The 20,000-nt window shown below is 54.4% G+C and overlaps 1 protein-coding gene across 2 annotated transcripts in view; it reads right to left on the bottom strand.

Moving 5' to 3' along the window:
• GALNT17 (polypeptide N-acetylgalactosaminyltransferase 17) overlaps positions 1-20,000 on the bottom strand; it is a 417,968-nt gene that overhangs the window by 220,342 nt on the left and 177,626 nt on the right. For both annotated transcript variants that reach the window (XM_059414740.1, XM_059414741.1), the window contains exon 3: positions 1,315-1,481. In XM_059414740.1, coding sequence (XP_059270723.1) covers positions 1,315-1,481 — 167 coding nt within the window. The remainder of the gene's footprint in view (positions 1-1,314; positions 1,482-20,000) is intronic.

The raw sequence follows: 20,000 nt of genomic DNA, 5'->3' as shown, positions 1-20,000 counted from the left end.
AGCAAAAGAGATCTCTGAAGAGATGACACACAGGGGACACCTGGGGAACAAGTGGGTGGACTCTGGCTGGCAAAAGGGTTGGGGATTCCCTCTACTGAAGCAGGAGGTCCCTGGCGGGCTCAGAGGGAGGCTGCATCGAGGGGCTCTGGGAGCCACGTCAGGGAGACGACTTCACCAGACAACCTGGAGGCTTCAGGGAACAGAATGAGCCATGTTCTCACAAGGAGACCATCGATGTCCGTTTGAGAAGGATCAATGGATAATGAAATGGGCAAGGGTCAAAAGAGAAAAGTGAGGTTGTGAGAGATACAGCAAGTGCTGCATCGGTCCTCAGCACCTCGAGGCCCCAGGGCAGGGGGTATCCCCTGGCGGGCGGATAGCTGGGCCCAGGGACCCTGAGCCCTCTGGGTGACAGTCAGCCTGCTCAGAAGGGGCAGGTGGCCGACAGCACCTGGGCTGCTGACACGTGACAGGCCCAGCCCACAGCTCCTGGCTATAATCAGGTTTTACCCAGGACCTGTGGCATCGTCCTCTAACTTCTCCACCTGTTCCTGACCTGGGAACACACACGGGGAAATCCTCCTCCACTCATCATGCCGAGAGCAAGGGGGTCAGCCTACCCCTAATCCTTCCTCGGCCCGAAGCACGAGGCTGGCCTTCTTCTATGTCATCAGCCCGTGGGGCTTTCTCCCTGCAGTGAGCACAGGGAATTCTGGAGGCTAAGAGCCAACATCAAGGCACAATTAGCAAGACCAATCCGCCCATCACCCCCACCCGGACATCAGGCCTGCCCGCTGACTGGTCTCCAAAGGTCTCAGAGGACTTCTATTACCGCTGCCCAACACTCGTTTGTTTGGGATTTCTTCACCGAGCCATCATTCCCAACAGAGCTGAACCACGAAAGGCCTGAGAACACCACTCATTCCTACCTATGGTCTTCATGAGCACAATGGCCCAGAGGGGACTTCAGATACAAGGTGAACGGTCCCCATCACAGGACAATGGCAACGGTTGGGGGCGGGGAGCGTGGGAGAAGTCAGCCCTTGGGTGTCATCTACTTACTTGAGGTCATGAGGAGAAGGGAAATGAGTCTAGAGAAGCGGCCAGGCATGAAATCTTAAGGGCCGTCTAGCACTGGGCGGTCTAACGGACCAGTGTTCGCCCAGATGTCCTCCTCAGAACACCTCGCACCCTGCAGGCATGCCCCAGGGCCGGGAGGCAAACACTCGTGGGCTCCCGTCTCAGCGCCGGTGGCGTTGCCCCGCTACTGACATCACGCTCGCTCCTCTCCACAGCAGCTGGGCCGTCCCTCACCTTCGTCGCTGTTGTCATCCACCAGGATGATCTCCTTGAGCAGGTGTGTGGGCGTGTGGTTGACAGCGCTGTGCACGGACCGCAGGATCACCGACAGCGCCTCGTTCACGAAGATGAAGATGATGGAGATCTGCGGCAGCTCCTTGGGGTACTTCAGCTCCTTGCACCTGGGGGGGGGGGGGGAAGCGGGGGGGGGGGAGTCAGAGGAGGGAGAAGACGTGGGCACTAGGGACCGGTATGGACACGTCCTCCCAAGGTGTAAGTCATGGGCTCTCCCTGGGCCCCTCTTGGCGAAAACCTAAGAAGGAGACTGTTAAAGGACCCAGCCCCGATTCTCCAAGACTTACCTGATCCCACTTCGGTGCCCCCTGCCCGACTTCCCACTCCGGGAGCATCTCCCTGCCTGGAGCCTCCTTGGCTGCCACGCAAGCCCCGCTCTGCCCCCACCTGCCGGCAGCTGGCGCATCAGTCCCCGCCCGCTCACCCCGGAGCGGCTGACTCCGAGGGGTTCTTCACACCGGCTCCCAGAGGCCCGCGGGGGCGCTGATCTCGTCACCCACACCCTTCGGGGACGCCTTCCCTTCCGGGCGCCACTTCCCGAGCCCCTAGCGGGGTTCTCTCCACCTGCCCATCAACTGACGCACTCAAATCTTTGTCTCAGCATCTGCGTCTGGGGAAACCCAAACGGAGACGTCTCCTGGAGACCTGTTTCGGTGCAGCCTGCATTCTAGGACCCAAAATGCACACGTGAATAATCATAATCACGGAAGCGTGCTGCCCGAGACACCCCGACTCTTCCTAAAATCTTGTTGGGGTGGGGCAGGAGCGGGGGCTGCCTGCCTCGAAGGTCCTCCCTCAGAGCAGCTCTCCCAGGAGAGGAAAGAGAAGAGTTCCTTGTCACCGAGGCCGGACCCCAGGTGCAGAGCTCCTGGTGACTGAAGAGGCAGTCTATTTATTTATTTACTTATTTTAATTTATGACAGAGATCACAAGTAGGCAGAGAGGAGGAAGCAGGCTCCCCGCTGAGCAGAGAGCCCGATGCGGGGCTCCATCCCAGGACCCTGAGATCATGACCTGAGCCAAAAGCAGAGGCTCAACCCAGTGAGCCACCCAGGCGCCCCTAAGAGGTGGTTTAATTCCCAGGGAACGTGCTCTGCTTGGCTCAGTCCCCAGAGCACCACACTCCGTCCCAGGAGCACCAGCGAATGGGCGTCTATGGCCTCGGCTAAGCCTCGCTGGCCACACAGAGCGGGAACCCAGCGGGATGAAGAGCAAGCTAGGGCATTTCCATGCATTCTCTTCCCCCTTGCCCAAGACCGAAAAGCTGAGAGCACGCACATCAGAGGAGAAAACAAAGGAAACCAGATGAAGGACCGAGTGAGACGGACGGCACTGAAGAAGGAGGCAGAACAACGGCTTGTTTTTTTAATGCGGAACAGCTTGGGCCGTGTCAGGCTGTATTAATCATGCAGGCAATTTTCGGGAGAAAATAAAGTTTTGTTACGATACACATTTGTGTCTCCTGGAGGAGACTGTCTGGGGACCCATTGATCACGGAGCCTCATTTTTACCATGTCGCTGTAAATTCACTTCTGGGGGCTGCCAGGGAGGGGGGACGGTTACTGACGGGCTCCCGGGCCGTCAGCGGGAATATCTCCTTTACTGCGGGGTGATCCGAGGGAGGAGGCTGCCCCAGAAGGTCTCTCTGAGCCCCTCAACCACCCCGAGCCCGGATCCCTCACCCACCCATGCACGAGCGCACACCCGCCGTACACACCCACCTCTGCAGAGTGCTCATCCCCAGGGCTGGGGCCTTTGGTCCTCTGTTTTTAACACCTTCTGGCTTGGAATTAAGAAGTGGAGAGACCAGAGTGCGTGGTACCAGCACCGTCTTTTCACCACAGGCACCGGGGCCGTGATGCAATCAAGACTCAGTGTGAGTCGGGCCTCTCCGCCGGGTGAAGGGGAGATGTGGGACCTTAGAGGAACGGCCTCCCCCGGCCCCTTCATGGGTCAAGGTGGCCCTGCAGGAAATCAGGGAGGGGCAGATTTCAAAAATGAGAAGAGCTCGGTCACACGCTGGACATGTCACCCTGAGCATGCCATTCCTGGTTCGTCATCTCTGCACCTGAGATGTGTGTGCCTCGCTGGGGTGCCTGGCTAAGGTGCCCATAAAGGTCACTTGAGACCCCGTAAAAATGCAACGCACAGACTCACGGGAAGACCCAGTCGTCCTGGCTGTCGCCTGTTCCCGTCGTCCCCTCTGTGTCCTCCCCGTCCCCATGAGCCCGGCTTCCCGGCTCCCTCACCCAGACCCTTCCTGCAGGACCCAGCTCACGCCTCACCTCTCCTGCGCCCTGCGTCCTCGGGCTTTCCCAGTGGGCAGACAAGATGAATACAGTCAGTATTACGAAAATCAGCATTCCTTCTTGGGTCTTCAGTATCTAGGGAGTCAACTCTGCCTCAAAAAAAAAAAAAAAAAAAAAAAAAAAAATCCCTGGGCCTGGCTCACTGCTTGCGACAGAGAAGACGTGTGGAATCTTCTCGAGCGGAGGACAGTGCAGTTTTAAAGCACTGGGTAGGTGCGGACGGACGCGCACATGGCTCCCCATCAGTCACCCTGTGCCTCACGGCAGAAGTGAGCGCGGGAAGGAAGGCATGAGGCAGCAGAGGCTGGCAGGCCGCGGACAACGTACGGAGATACGGAGAGATCGCCGGAGAGATCGCCCGGAGAGATCGCCCGGGGAAAGGGCACGGATACGGCTCTGCCCCCAGGAGTGGAAGCTGAATTCCTGTTCCGGCTGGACGCCCCCACACGGTGTACCAAACCACACAGACCAGTGTCCCCCGCTGCCCTCAGGCTGACTTGAAAGAAGCCCTCCCCGTGGTTCCCAGGTCCCCGCAGAGCCAAGGGGGCGGGAGGTGCTCAGCACCCGGTGCCTCGGTGGGGGGCATGGTGCTTTCGGGGGTCCCGGCTATGGCCTGTGCCAGGCAGCCGGGCAGGCGGACTTGGGGAAGGCCAAAGACTGTCTCTAGACAACGGAACCTGCAGAATCAGGCGTGTCTCCTGCCTCCCCGACCGCCGTCCAGGCCCCACACGCAGGTGAGAGGAAGCTGAGAGGTGCTGCGGATGACGAGTAGACAGAACGAGCCCCAGAAACTGCAATTCCGATTCCGTAGCTGGGGGTCGTGCGCTCCCTCCACCCAGGCTTAGCTCTAGGTCCCAGAAACCACAGGTTTCCCTTCAATAATGGGTCAGTGAGCGGCAAACCGTTATGTCTGAAAGAAGAGGGTCGGCAGGAAAACCTTAAGGTCTGGGACCTTAAGGGACACCAGAGAACGCAGGCCCAGCCCTCTCCCCAGAGGCCTGACAAGGAACCAGTCTCTGCCACACTGAGCTCATGGGGCAAAGAAAGCAGAGACAAGTAACCAACCAAGTGAGATGCCTCGGACCCCTGACGTCTGTCCTGATGTCTGTGCGTCCATCTGTCCAGACGCCTGGGCCACTTCCTTGAACGTGGTATGTCCCGGACAGTGATGCTTGCTCCCCCTCTCCCAGAGTCCCTGGCATGGCCTTCACTTATCACCCAAAGCGCCCGCCATTTCCCTCCATGAATGCAGAGTAAGGAGAGGAGAGCTGGGGAGAACCGGCCACCTCAGGACCACCAGAGAGGATCACGGTTGACACGACCGAAGGTCAAGTCACCTCAGGACCACCAGAGAGGATCACGGTTGACACGACCGAAGGTCAAGCCACCTCAGGACCCACCAGAGAGGATCACGGTTGACACGACTGAAGGTCAAGGGCTGGGCCTCCAGCAAGGAAGAAAACACAGATCAAAGAGCAGGCCAGGCCCTGTCAGAGGCTGCCCATGACCCCCTTTTAAGGGGACAACGTAAACGACCCCAGTGTGGTACGGGTCAGGGGTGCCAAGTCACACTTGTGACCCAGCCTGCCAAGCCCAGAACAAAGAAATGACCCCAGCATCCCCACAGCTGTAAAAGACTTCAGACTCCGTGTGGTCCAGGGGACTCATGGCTGATGACGACGACACTGACCATGACAATCCTATGCACATAATGCCAGAAACTTCTGGAAGCTTCTATGGACTGTTCCATCTCATTTAATCCTCCCAGCAGCCTGCCTAGGAGGAAGGTAGTATTATCATCCCCACTGCACGGATGAGGAAACTGGGGGCCCAGACAGGTGAAGTCACCTGCCCTGAGTCATACAACAAGTCTGAAAAGCAGCAAGGGCGCCTGGACGTGAGCATCACCATCTGATGTGAAAAGTCGCCCAGAGGCCCCTGTCTGGCCAAGGCGGGGGGTGGGAGCCCTACCCTGAGGGCGGGAGCCCTACCGTGAGGGCCCCCCTTCCAGGGCCTACCCAGTCTCTCCCGGTCACTCAGCTCACCAGGACGGTCACCATGTGGCCACTCCGCAGAGCCTCGCTGGCTGCTCGCCGTCAGCTCCAGCCCTGGGTGCCAGGACGCCCCTGTCTCTGCCCCGTGTCGCCCCATCCCAGGGAGGGAGCAGAGTCCCCAGCTCTGCCCAGGCTCTGATCCTGCTGCTGGTAACCAACATTCAACACTTAGAGCCAGGCAGCTTGGGATGCAACACAGTCAGGGCTAAGTGCCAAGCAGCTGTCCCTACAGCAGAAGGGGCGGCCGGTCTGCGCTGGGTCAGGAGGACAAGGGAAGAGAAGCCACGAACTGGAAAGCTGGATCCACGGATCAAACCCGCACGGGCGAGGACAGAGGGACGCGCAGACAGGGAGAGCACTTCTGAACGCACAGAAGCACCAGGGCCCCCTGCTTGGTCTCCCCCGGGGCCTCCGGAAGAAACCTAGCTAAGCCTGTCCGGAGATGGAGCGGTGAAGAGCCAAGTCTTGGAACCACAGACTCACGTCAGGCTCTGCCAATTCCTGCCAGGCCGACTCGTTTTCATTCTCAAAGCGCACCAAAGACAGGCATGAGGTCATAAAGGTCCACTGATGAGGGCTCATCCCAGCACATGCCAGCACCGTGGAGGAAAACGTGAGGCAGGAAGTACGCGGAGTCCAACAGTTTGAGTCAGAAAACGCCACCTGACCCCAAGAGCAGCCACACTCCAACAAGAAAGCTCTCGAGGACGTCACGGGAGTGGGGCGGACACATCACACCCTCTTCTTCCATGGCCATGGGCAGAGGTGGGGAGGGGGAGGGCTCCTTCTGGAAGTGCCTGCCGCCACGTCACATCCACACGACCTCAGATCCACTCCAAAATGGAGGCTCGGGGTCTGTGAATGTCTCCCTTCCAAATCTGGAATGTGCCTTACGTGTGAGAATGGAATGACCGCACCGTGCCACCATCCCCTGCACTTCAGAACGGGCACACGCGCTCCCCTGACCTGGGTAGCCGCACTGTCACTGACCCACGCAGACACTCCCCATGCACACCCCACCACCGCAAACCGAGAGGCCCAGGGGCGCCATCCCCAAGAAAGCACTGAGGTAGCCCAGCCACTTAGCAGTGGGATGCACTTTCCAAACAGTGGGGTCCAGTTGCAGATAGAAGTGACCAGGAAGGAATGGCAAGTTGTCTCACAGTCATCTCGTAGCTGCTGCCTGAGCCCCGTGAGCCCACAAGCACCAAAGGCGCATGTCTGACCAAAGATGTGGCCCGTGTGCGCCAACTCAAGCTGCACCAGCCAAGCCAGGGGCTGTGATCAACTGCGAACAGAAATGAGTCTCCTCCTTGGAAGCCCTATTGCAAAAACGCCACACTCCTGAGCCCGGAAATGGCCACGAACACTGATCCCACACATGCCGACTGACAGAAAACTTCGGAATGTTCCACACAGTTTTTACGGCACCAACAACTTCACTCTTTCGCCAACAAGGAGACAAGCTGCTCCCTCCTCTCTCTGGTTCACTGTGGAGGTGGGGTCAGACTGTGAAGTCCGATCCCAAAGCAAGTCCAGCTGACTGTAACGCTTAATTATATGGGTCAGCGTGGCTGGGCCATGGTATTTTGGTCAAACTACGCTCGATATTTCTGAAAGTACTTCATTCAACTATTTTCAAGGTTTATGTATTTATTTGAAAGAGAGAGAGAGAGCATGTACACGCATGAGCAAGTATGTGTAGGGGAAGGGGCAGAGGGAGAGAATATCCAAATAGACCCCCACTGGGCCTGGAGCCTGACACGGCGCTCAATCTCATGACCCATGAGACCAGGACCCGAGCCAAAACCAAGAGCCAGATGCTTAACTGACTTGAGCCACCCAGATGTGCCTAAAGTACTTTTTTTTTTAAGATGAGATTAACATTCAGATCAGTGGGCTTGGGTCAAAGCAGATTACCCTCCATGATGTGGGTGGGCCTCATCCAATCAGTTGAAGGTTTCACGAGAAAGGAAGAGGGAATTCTACCAGCAGACCGCCTTTGGAGTCTGGATGCAACATGGGTTCCTCCCTGGGTCTCCAAGCCGTGGATGAGTCGGGCAGAGCTTTGACACAGCAAGCAGCCTCCACACTTACGTTTGCTGAATTCTTTGAAATAAATCTCCCTCTAATTCTCCCTCTCTCTTCCTATGGATCTACCTACATGTAGCCATAAACATTAAGACAATAGATGCTAGAGACAGATAAAGAGGCAGAGAAGGCCTCCCGTCTGCAGCCGATGACAAGACAAACCCCAGGTTTCCAGTCTCCGTGGAGCCCTCAGAGGAGCTCTCTCCCTGCCCCCACTCACTGCTCTCGGATTTTACCACCTTCCTCTGGCCCATCTCCCTCAGGCAGGGAAGCATGCCTCCTACTCCACATAAGGAATCAAGGCCACCGGCAGGAATTTCCAAAAGTGGTCCAGGCCTGTAACATGAGAGTGAGACCAGGAGATGGGAGAGAAGGAGCCTTGAGGAAGTCAGAGATTTGAAGGACTAGCAGAAAGGGCAGCCCAGAAAACAGAACAGGTGGCCAGGGCTCATCACGGTGGGGAGTGGGGAGCCTGGGCATAGGCGAACCCTAAATGTGTGGGCATCCAAGAGTAAATCACGTTTATGTGAGGAGAGAGGCATCGCTTGGCCATCAGGCAGACCCGCCACCCCGAATCCCCACCAAGCCCAACGGCGCATCCCCTACAGGTGGAAATGTGAGAAGCATTTCCCTAGTCCCACGGGCCCCTTGCAAACCTCTGGACCTCCCAAGTCTGCTCCCTGTCTGTGTGTCTTCCCTGGAAGGAAGCAGTGCTCGGGAGCAGACATTCCAGGTCTCTCCCATTTAAACAAAAAAGGCCCCTCCCACAGCCTCAATCACTGTTTTCTTCTCCTTGCCGCCCTCCCCCCCCTCCCATTCAGGTCCTCACTCCTTTCCCATCTGGCTTCAGGTTGCCCTATTCCACAGGAAGTGCTCTGGTTAGCTTCTGAGCATATCCACGTGGCCAGAATCCAGGGATACTTCCCAACCTGACCTTAGTTGAGCTGACCTCATTTCTGCTGGAGCCAACACCGTTGCCTCTCTCCTCACATAAACGTGATTTACTCTTGGATGCCCACACATTTAGGGTTCGCCTATGCCCAGGCTCCCCACTCCCCACCGTGATGAGCCCTGGCCACCTGTTCTGTTTTCTGGGCTGCCCTTTCTGCTAGTCCCTCAAATCTCTGACTTCCTCAAGGCTCCTTCTCTCCCATCTCCTGGTCTCACTTTATAGACTCTACTTGGCTGACCTCATCCAAATCTATGGCTCCTGCTGTCACGCTGGCGACTTCCAAACCCACATGACTCACCCGGACCTTCACTCGAGCATCCGCTAACTTCCCATGGGACATCTCCTAGGCCCCGCTAATTCAGCCTGCCTAAAGTGGCCACCTGCTCTGCTGTGCCTTCCCATCCACATCATGGGGGCACCCCATGCTCTCTCTTCGCGGGCATCAAGCTGGAATCATGACACGGTCACCACGTCCAGTCAGTCACCAAATCCTGAAGATTCTGCCACCTTTAGGATCTCTTTATGATGCTCACCCCTGCCTCCCATTTGTACTGCCCAAGCTCCATGTTTCATCACTTCCCACCTGAATGACACCGGAAGCCACCGGCTGGTGCCCTTGTCCAGCCTCCCCCTGGGCAACTCAACCTCGCTCTATCCACTGCTCTGTTGCCAGCATGATCTGTCTCCTTCCCGCCTCGTCAATAACTGCATTTTTATATAAACACCCAACATGGGGTTCCAACTTACAAGCCTTACAAGGGTGCGTGTCCCACCCACTGAGCCAGCCTGGCCTTCCTAACCCGCAAGGGGAATCACGGCACTCTTCTTCTCTGTGATCTCCTTGCCTCGCCAGTGCTTTCAGGGCTGGGTTCCAGCTCCTTTTCCCGGCCCCCAGCTCCACCCCAGCACATTCCTCCGACCTCACCTTGCCCCGCTGCCTCCACCCACGGGAAACCGCTGTCCTTCGCAGAACCGGGAAAGCCCTCTAGTGCCCTTCCTTCTGCCCAACACGCCCATCCCGGTCCAGCCCCAGCTGCAGGCACGTCCCTGGGCCCCCAGCCTGATGTCAGGCCCCCTGTCCTCTGCTGCTTTCTCCCCACGGCCAGCTGCCATCCGGGACCCTTCACTCTCCTCCCCCACTCCCTTCACTGTGTGTCCCCGGGGCCCAGCACAGTCCCTGGCAGAGAAACCGTTACTGCAGGAACAAATGAAAACCCTCCTACCTCCCCCATTTCTTCTCTCTGCTCTTCTTACGATCAAAGGCATCACTTATCTCCTCCCGAATCCTAACATCAAGGATGGCACCCCCACACTTGAAAAGGAGCCCATCCGGGACTCAGCTGCCTGCTGTCTCCTTTGATTTACTAATCAGAACGTAGATTCCGGAAGCCCGTTTGGGTCAAGTGCATTAACCAGGCCGACATCCCCTTTCTTGCCGCGCGCCTCATCAAGCCTCTCCCGGAATCCGAGGCAAGACTGGTACCATTTTTAGCAACAGCAAGCCTTGCAAAATAAGACGGGGCTGGGCGACGGAGACGTATCAGGCCCCGCCGCTGGACCGCTCATTATGCGGGAGAACACACGCTTTGCTGAGTGGTTTAATTTCCTCGGTTGAGCTCTGCACTTGTCAGGGAAGGAACACCACACCTCATTAGCTCAGTTCCCGCACAGAGCAGTCTCTGGGACAAACTGCCTACTTCAGCGTTTGAGCTCCTCTGTGTCCTGCCCAGTCGCACTGGGGCCATTTTCACGAATCGAGATGCTTGGCACGGCCTCCTGCCTTGGGTTCCACAAAGCCCACAAAGCCCCTGATATGGAATGTAGGATGTTGTGCTACGGGAGGATTTGTTGTTTCTGGGGCGAGAAGTCACACCTCTTTCCGTGGCTTCCTGCAGAAGCCTGGCAGGAGCACCCCCGGCGCCCCAGCCCCTGGCACGGCAGTCGGTCTACAGCCTCAGGCCCTGGGAATGCCCCGTGGCCAGGCAGCCCCAAGCCCTCTTTCCAAGCACCGAAGGATCAACAGGCCTGGAGGCCTCCCAAGCCAGCCTAGTTCCTACTTTGGAATGTTCCCCAAATGTTTTTGATCTTTGAGCTGATTACCTACGGGGCTTGATGGCCAAGTGTGACTTCTTCCCCCAGGGCTTACTGAGGAGTCTCTCCAAGGGGTGCAGAGTTGCCTTTCCAAAGACAAGGTCATGGTCTTCAGCCAGAAAATCCAGGAAACTCCACTCTCCTTGGCCAGGAGACTGCTAGGCCAGTTTCAAGGCGCAGTGCGAGGTCAGGACACAGGCAAACCTCCACCCATGTCTCTCTGTCTTCAGAAGGTTTTTAGTTTTCAAGCAAAAAAGGACTGATTCACCTGCTCTGACCCTGGACCCTGACCACAGTCCCCTGCATTGTGCAGCACAGTTTTTTCAGAAGGGAGGGGAGGAACCACACCCACGAGGCCCAGAGCCGGGGGAAGCAAGGGAGGAGGCTGCTCTTCTCGGCTCGGCAGGTGGGTCTGTCTGGCGGCGGCGAGGAAGCTTATCCTGTTACAGTCAACGGACGAGAACAGAAAAAGAAAAGAAAAAACCCAGAGTTTCATTAAGCAATGGCTCGGGAACAGAATCTCTAAAAGCAATTAAGGGTGTATTAATACAGACAGTTTCAGGCCAGAGCCAAGGAAACCTCCTGCACTTGCGGTGCGGGAAATGCTGCCTGAGTCCTTCACACATGGTCCTTATCCCATAAGCTCCGGAAGGGGAGCGTGGTGGAGGGGGACGCCCCCCCGGCTGCAGGAGGGCCAAAATGCATGAGGAAATGGTGCAAACCAGAACTAATAAAGAACCGTGTTCCGAAGCCCAGCAGATCCAAACCGTGGTCAACCTGATTCCTCAGAAGAACAGAAGGACCTAGAACATTCTGATCTCAGCCAAAGCATCAGTCCCCCACCCTAGCCCCACACAGAGCTCCAATCCGGGGTTAAAGTCGTCTTCTAGAACTTCAGCCCCACGATGAGAAACACATTACCAAACCGGAACCTTTCCTTTCAATGCCCTGGCCGAAGCAGCTGTCCAGCCGAGGGACACGGACCCTGAGAACACGTCCGTTTATCCCCACGAGTGGGCCACCCCTCTGTCCTCGGGGCTCTCACCCTCCACCCAGAAAGTCTTCCCCCAAGGCAGGCCCTGCCCAGTCAGAGTCAGGTCTGACACACCAGCCCCTCGCTCTGTTTCCAGCTAACAGGACCCTGCCCGTCTCACTCCGCAAATGCCCTCACCCTTCCTGACCTGCCGGAGCAGTGTACCCCGTTCTGTGGACCCTGCGTGGCCAAATGCATTAATCCTTCACCCCTCAGTGTACGCAGGCCCTCCGCAGGGTGGCTTCCAGGTTTTTCTCACGAAGGAGGTGAAGTCTATTTCCCCACCCGTGAGATCGGGGTGCAGCCACACGATTTGCTTTAACCGTCAGAACAAGGGGAAGGGGTCGTGCCGCTCCAGGCCCGAGCATTGAAGCGTTCTCCTGCCCTTGCCCTTGGCCATCACCTGAGAAGCCAAGGGCGAGCCCTCTGGTCCCAGACGGGGGTGGAAGATGGGCCGTAAAACGCCCACGCATGCGGGAGCCCAGACTCTGCAGCCACGCGCTGTGCCAAGAAGCTTCCAGTGTCTGCGTCGGCTCATTACTTTCCACAGTGAGACAGCAATGCGGCTGTACCCACTGCACCGATAAGAAAAGTGAGGCTCAGAGTCACAAGCCCAAAGGCAAGCGAGGGGTGCGCAGAGCCAGACGTGACACCCAGACACACCTGACGCCAAAGCCTCTTGTCCCCACCTCTGAAAACAGATGATTTCCCAAGGAAGGTCCGAGTGGAGGGATTCGGGACGGCTTCTGTTTGTTCAGCGAAGCCACAGGCATGACCGAGATGTTACTCGTGCCGAGTTGGGTCGCCGAACTGGGGCTTCATACCTGACCTCACTGCCGCTTCAGCCTCCCCCAGAAATGGGGTCTTGACCTGTCAGTTAGGCATTTTCTGCTCAGCGCTGAAGAGGTCATTGGTCCAGAAGCCCTTCCCTGTGCACCAAAGTAAAAGGAGGCAACCCACCTAAGAAGACCCCCAGCCCCTCCCCTCAGGGAGGGTGACCCTCCCTAAAACGATCCTTTGTTTTGCTAAGAACATCTCATCCCCCCCTTCCTATAAAATCCTTCATTTTGCACAACTCCCGGAAGGAGCCCCCCCATTTGCTAGATGGGAGGCTGCCAGTTCACAAATTGCTTAGTAAAGTCATTCGGATCTTCCAGCTTCCTTGGCGGAATTCTCTTTTCTAACATGCTCATTTCTTTATATTTGACTGTCCTCTCCAGTGTTCTGTATCAAACACGCATCCCTTTCCTAAGTTAAAAATACTACAGATGTTACTTGTTCAAAGATTTCTACAGAAACAATGTTAGCACTTGACAAATTAATTCCAGCACCGAGCAGAAACAATCAACAGCGAAGAATAAGTAACAAAACTGTTAAAGAGGGAAGGGCGTTAAGGAAGCCCAGAGACCTGCTTGATGTTAGAATCTAACATAAAGTGACTATCATCGAATCAAGAACGAGAGGACAGATTCATGAATAGAAGATTCTAGAAACAGATCTGATCTTGGAGAATTTATGCCAAGAAAGGTCCACAAACAGTAAGCCAAGGATCATATAATAAATGGTGTTGGGACTGTTTTATTGGGTGACACAGTGAGCCTCCCCTACACACTAAAAGTAAATTTATTTTATTTTTTTCAAGTTTATTTACTTATTCAAGTAATCTGTACATCCAAGGTGAGGCTTCAACTCACAACCCTAAAATCAACAGCCACACGCTCCTCTGACAAAGCCAGCCAGACGAAATGGCTGAATGCAGAACTCAAAATATAAGGAAAGCGACATAAAAATGTATGGGAATATTTATACGGACTCTGGATATTGAAGGATCTTTAATAGTTTGGTAATATGTTTAAACCCCTGATCAGAAAAATAATAAAATTAGAACAGTAAACTGCAAAAAACAAACAAAACAAACAAACAAACAAAACAACCCACTTCAGAGGACTTAGAAGGAGAAAAGATGAGAACCCAAAGAACACAGATAAATAAACAAAAAACATGAACACAATTCAGAGAACAAAAGAAATAAATAACAAACACGAAACTAGGTGGGCCATCCCTAGTAATAAAAAGGATTCAGACAGTAATGAGATGTCATTCTGCCTCGATGTGGTGGAATTATAAATAACTTTTTCTTGCTTCTTTGTACATTTTCTGATTTTTTTTATAGTGAGCAAATATCACACAGAAAACCCGTCACTTTCGGTTAACACAGGAGCGACAGAACCATATTGCCCAACTGAAGGGCACCGCGGTGCCAGACGACAAGCTCCCCGATGCCCCCACGGGCGCGACCTCCGCTGGCCTGCGGAAGAGACACCCCGCGCCATCCCCACCACCACGTGACCCCGCCACCGGAGAGAGAATGCGGAGTCAAGACCTAAGGCCCAAGCCTTCCACCTTTTCAAGAGCAGACGGGGAACAAGAATGGCAGAGCCCCACCTCCGGGCGCCCCGCTCCGGAGGGCGAGCGGACCTATCGCCGAAGCAGACCTCCGCCGCTTTCCTCTACTTGGGAGCTGTTCCAAGATGGCCTCATATAATAAAGGGTTTATATTCTAAAAGTATAATAAACATAAAACCAATGACTGCAATTGTAGACCTTCCTCTGTTAGTCAACATGTAGCTTTGAAAAGGCCTGAGAAACTTAAATATAAAATAACTGTAATTTTGTTTAAATTATGGAGTTAGTTCCAGTTCTACGCCTATTTCATAACGTTACAGGAACCTGCCCATTTACAATGATAATACATGCCACGGGAGACGTGAGCCCACGCCTGGGCCTCCTACAGAGAAAGCGAGGCGTCCCCTTCAGCCTGCCAGACACCCAGTCTACCCATTATAACCACGGATGAGATGACCTAGTGACCTCTGTGCTAGGATGTGCTTCTGCTCTGCAGCAGATGGCATGAAAGAAACTTCAATCCTCTTCAGATACCGTTCCCACTGGTTCCTCAGTGTCCTACAGAAAGTCCGCGGTCACTCGCACCTCCCTCCGACATGGTGATCACGAGCAATTTTCATTCTTTTCAGCCGTCCTCCAGGTAACGCTTCCCTGTCTAAAATCCCACGGGTAAGATCTTACATTAATTTGGAGACTTCCAACCTGTTGACTTGATTTCTCGTATCTTGGGCTGGCGAGGGGGGTAGAAAAGTGGCAGCACACCCACTGGGCACGGCGGTAACCATAAATCTGTCCTTGCCGCCGGCAGTCCTAGCACGTACCCTTCCCATCGCTGGCTAGGAGGCTGCGTGAGGTCAGGGACCACATTTCTTTGGCTGATACGTCTGCAGCACACACAGGGCTCATCCCAGATGCTCAATAAATAGGTGTAAAATACATTAATTATAAAATAGAGAAGAGACATTCCAGTCACTTGTGGCATGAAGAGGTTATGGGGAATGTACAGTTCTGGAACCCTAAGTATTTAATGAAGACCCTAGAATCACAAGAACGTGGCCCCTCCCAGGGCACCTGTTTGAAGATGCCAGATCAGGTCACTAGAGAAGAAGCTGTCCTGGCTGTGGATGGTGATTTTATTTAATTCCAAGTATTTTATGATGGATAGAAGACAGTGCCCAGCCTTCAGTTTTGAACATGGATCTTGTTGTGGAGTCTACTTTAAAAAAATAAAAAATAAAAATAGAAAAGATGAAGAAAACAAAAAAAACCTGTTCTTTTATATTTAACAACCCCTGGGACAACTGTTTCTATATCACCTGGTAACAATGGCTTAATGGTGACATTTGCACATATGGGACATCGATTTTGGACCAGCAAAGTGCAGAAGATACAGACATTTTTAAAAAACCTCCCGTTACCCTGGAAAAAGAAAACGATAGCTAAATCATAACTATGATTACGGAATGAGAAATACCACAAGGGAGGTTTGTCCAGGATGGTCTGGGATTTCTGCCTGCTAGGGGGCCTGCCCCAGGCAGGTTGCCCCGAGGGGATCACATCTGCCCTGGGGGCCGTGAAGCATCAGGAGGCAGTTTCCAGGTGAGGAACTGGGAGGGGGGAAGGGAAGATGGGGAAATTCTTCGAGCGGAACGAAATGAGCAGCACGCGCAGACACAGAGGAAGGAGAACACACAGCGCACCCGTAAGGGAAATCGGTGTTCTGGGGTGAGTCCTGGACGAGCAAAGAAACCCGCGGTCGACCAGGAGCTCTGAAGGCAGCTGATAAAAGGCGAACTCTGTCCTCCGGTGGCGCGAGGCCATGAGGTCAAGGACTACTGAGCAGGGAAGTGGCATGACAGCCCCAAGCAGGTGTCTAAATCGAAGAACCGCATCCCTTCTAGTCAGGCCAAGATGTGACCTTAGAGGCTGAGCTCCAAGCTCTCGAAAAGGGTGTGGGTGTACGAGATGGCTGTCCACAGAGCTCATTCATTTCACTCTGCTCAGGTCACAACCCCAGCTCCTCGCCGTGGCTGTTCGCCCGCTCCCCACGCGGCCTGGGGAAGCCGGGCTCCACTGAGACACCTTCCAAAGGGTGCACGCTTGGCTCAGACACCCCAGTTCCTCTCCGAGGCCCCAAAGCTCGGGCCTACCCATGAGCTCTCCGAGTGGGTCTCTGGCAGGGCCCCTCGACCCCATCTTGAACAAAGACCACAACGAAAATTACCTCCTGGATCACCTACAGAAACTTGTCCCTCGCAGTGCTATCCGCAGGAAACGAGGTTTTTCAGTTCGTCATCAGAAGTCTGAACGAGGCGTTTTACCTTGCCCGCAAAGCCCCAGATGGAATGGGCTGACCTCTGAACTAAACTCAGGGGTGCCGTGGACTCATCGATGGTTGGGGAGACCCGGGGAAGAAGCCGGCAACTTCCCACTTATGATTCCTCCACTTCCCGGGGCCTCAGGCATCCGGGGACCTCACCCTAACCCGCCCCCACCCCTTCCCAGCTCGCTCACAAGGGCCCAGCCGGAAGTCACCGATAAACACGTCCAACAGGGGCACCGGAGTGCCTCAGTGGGTTAAGCGTCTGACTCTTGATTTCAGCTCAGGTCATGACTTCAGGGTCCTGGGGTCGAGCCCCACCTCGGGTTCTCTGCTCAGCAGGGAGTCTGCTCAGGAGTCGGCTGCGGAGTCTCTCTCTCCCTCTCTCTCCCCTCCGCTCCTCCCTCCACTTGTGCTCTCTCTCTCTCTCTCTCCAAAATAAATCAATCTTAAAACATAAAAACAAAAAACAAAACCATGTCCAACAGAAGGGCAGCTCTGCCTACACCCGAGGCCAGTAAACCACACATCACAATGGCAGTCAAGCAGGAAACGTCCCCCAGATCCCACGTATGAAGAGAAATCCCTGGCCAGGGGATTGGAATTTAGGGTTTCCACTAATACTCTTTTTGGCTCATACGTTTCACCAACTCGTCCTATGCTAATACCCCGTAAAACCGAATCTGTTTTGGAAAGACACTCTAAAGCAAGGAGGGAGACGTGGGGCAAGAGAAGCAGGAAACCCGTAAGGTCAGCTGAGTGATTTTACAAGAAACAGGAAGGGATCTGGGGTCAGAGGAAATTTTTTTACTGATGAATGGTATGATTTAGGACAATTAAATGGTCACGAATGTACGTACCTGACAGCATAGTTTGAAAGCACGCAGAGCAAAATGTATTGAAAATCCAAAAAGTACAGACACATTCACAGTCACACGGAGAGAGATCAGCACATCTCTCTCGGAAATCCAAAGAAGCAAAAATGTCCAATAAATTCACGAAAAGGTGATCAATCTCTATAGTAATCAAAGAAATGCATCCAAGAGCTATAACAAAGTATTTTTTTTTTTTTTTTACTCCTTTGGGTTGGCAAAACAAAACGAAGACAGATCTTACACAGTCTCATCCAATGTGAGGGAGGAGGAAACCCTCCTACGCTGCGGACTGGAGTACACACGGGCAAAATCCTTCAAGAACGGGTCAACAGCACCCGACAAATTAACAATGAACATGCCGGCACATCCAGTCGTAAAGAAACCTCAGATAGACACATAAGCAGCCGACAGCGGTTACGGCTGTTGAGATGAGGGATGTTTGGATCTGGGGCTTTAAGAAGAACTTTTTTTTTTTGCCCTATATCCATCAACACAATTCATAAATAATACATTCAACTGTTACTTGCATACTCTCTTTAAGTTAAAAAGAGACGCGAAAAAATCTACTGGATGTGGCAGGTAGAAAATCATAGGAAACATCTGTAAATTCCAACACAGCACTTTGTACCATTCGTGGAAGAAGAAATAGATTAAAACCTCCTCCCAGAAAGGCGGCGCAGGAGGGGAAGGAAAGAGCCCAGAAATGGGTTGAAAAAGAGGAGTCTTCAGTTGGCACTCAGCCCCAGCAAATGAGACCCTCTGGTCCCGTGCTCCGACATCCTTAAAGAATCCCGTTCCCGATTCTGCCAGCGGGTCTGACTGCAGGCGGGAAGTGTGTTAAGGTCTAGCAGGCAAAGTAATGACTTTTTCAAAATGACTGTCCCTGCACATCTAAGTCTTCTCATCCTAAAATATTCTACTCCTCGACTCTGGTCTGTGTGTGTCTGTGTTTAAAAATTGCCTTCATGAGTAATTGCAAATGGGTTCTAAAAAAAAAAAAAAAAGTATGTAAAAAATGTCGGCAGTACTCCATAAAATCTTCGACTGTGCACGCTGGTCCAAAGGAGTATTTACAGGAACGCTGTTATTTGGCAAAATGATGTTACACTGGGAATCCGCCCCCCACACAAACACCTCCGAGAACAGGGACTGGGATGGGCCTGGGTACGCTAATGGTGGGGGCACCAAGTCCCTTGAGGACAGGCTCCAGACCCCCCCACCGTGTCTGCAAAGGAAAAACTGTAAGAACACCCCGGTCCCTACAGTGTGGGTGATCACCATGTCTTTGCTCGAGGAGTTGGCAATCATATTCGGACCAAGAGTCAGCATCCTGTTCCCGCCACACTGAGCTCCGTATCCAGGCCAGCCAGGGCGTGAGAACAGGTCTGGACTGAAAGGTCAGGCGTGAGGCAGACCCCACCTTCCGCAAAGGTGTCCCTCAGCGGCCTCCTTGGTCCTGCTGAATGCGGAGCCTCCCCGAAGCGGGGGCCTGGCTCCAAAGATCCGTCTTCCTTGCCTGTTCACTGTCCAGGTGTAGGAGCTGGCAGTGGCACACGAGAATTCTGTAACTTGTCCCTGCACGCACAGTCTCTGGGTCCAGGCGGATGTGGCAGGTACAGCAGGGAATGACAGAAGATGCAAAATGCTGGCCATGATGGGTGCGGGAGGGGGAACATCCCGGGTTTCTGGAGACAAAGACAGCCCAAGCAGCGCTTTCAGTGTTCCCAAGGGAAATCTGCATGTTGTCAGAAAGGCATCAAAGGGCATGTCCAGCCGGGACTGCTTGGCTGATGTCCTGCAATGGTCAGCAGACATTTCCTGCTGTACGTCCTGGAGCTTCTGGGAAGCGCTGTGCACCTCCCTGGGCAGCCTGTGGACCCTTCCAGTCCTGGCTCCTGCCAGGCGGGCAGGGGGCTCGGCGGCCTGCAGAGAAGCGGGCAGGGTACAAATACGCCTACTGCAGGTGGAAGCGAAGTGCTGGTCTGTCACCCATCGGTACAGAATCCGGGGCACAGGACCTCCGTGTCCGTCTTCTATGATACAGTGCTCATCACGATGATTTGACACCTCTGAGAACCCGCTGACTGCAGCTCCTTGTCTCGGCTGGAAGTGACCGCATGAACGGTTGTTTCTGCCTCCCACACGGCCTCCGCGGCTTTCAATGATGCTGCATGGAGCACAGTCTTCAGGCCTGGGTAGGCCTGGGGCGGGACAGCCTCTCTGCCCCAGGGTACCTGGTTGGACAGTCTGGCCACCAGAGAGCCACGGGAGGTGGGCAAGGGAGGCATCTGAAGACCACCACGCGCCTCGCCTAGCCAGAGGGGACTAGCCGGGAGGCCTCAGGGCTGCTCCAGAAGGTGAGAATGAGGCTTCCTGGGAGTCTGAGTCACGGTACTGGCCCCAGACCAGGCTTCTCTGACTGGACCCTCTATGCGAACCACCGGAGAAGCTGGTCAAAGAGCAGATGCCGCTCAGGAGGACTGGAGAGGTTCAGG

Source organism: Mustela nigripes, chromosome 11, assembly GCF_022355385.1.
Source record: "Mustela nigripes isolate SB6536 chromosome 11, MUSNIG.SB6536, whole genome shotgun sequence".
Taxonomy (NCBI): domain Eukaryota; kingdom Metazoa; phylum Chordata; class Mammalia; order Carnivora; family Mustelidae; genus Mustela; species Mustela nigripes.
Note: the sequence above shows the minus strand (reverse complement) of the source record. Positions and strands in the feature narration are given on the sequence as shown.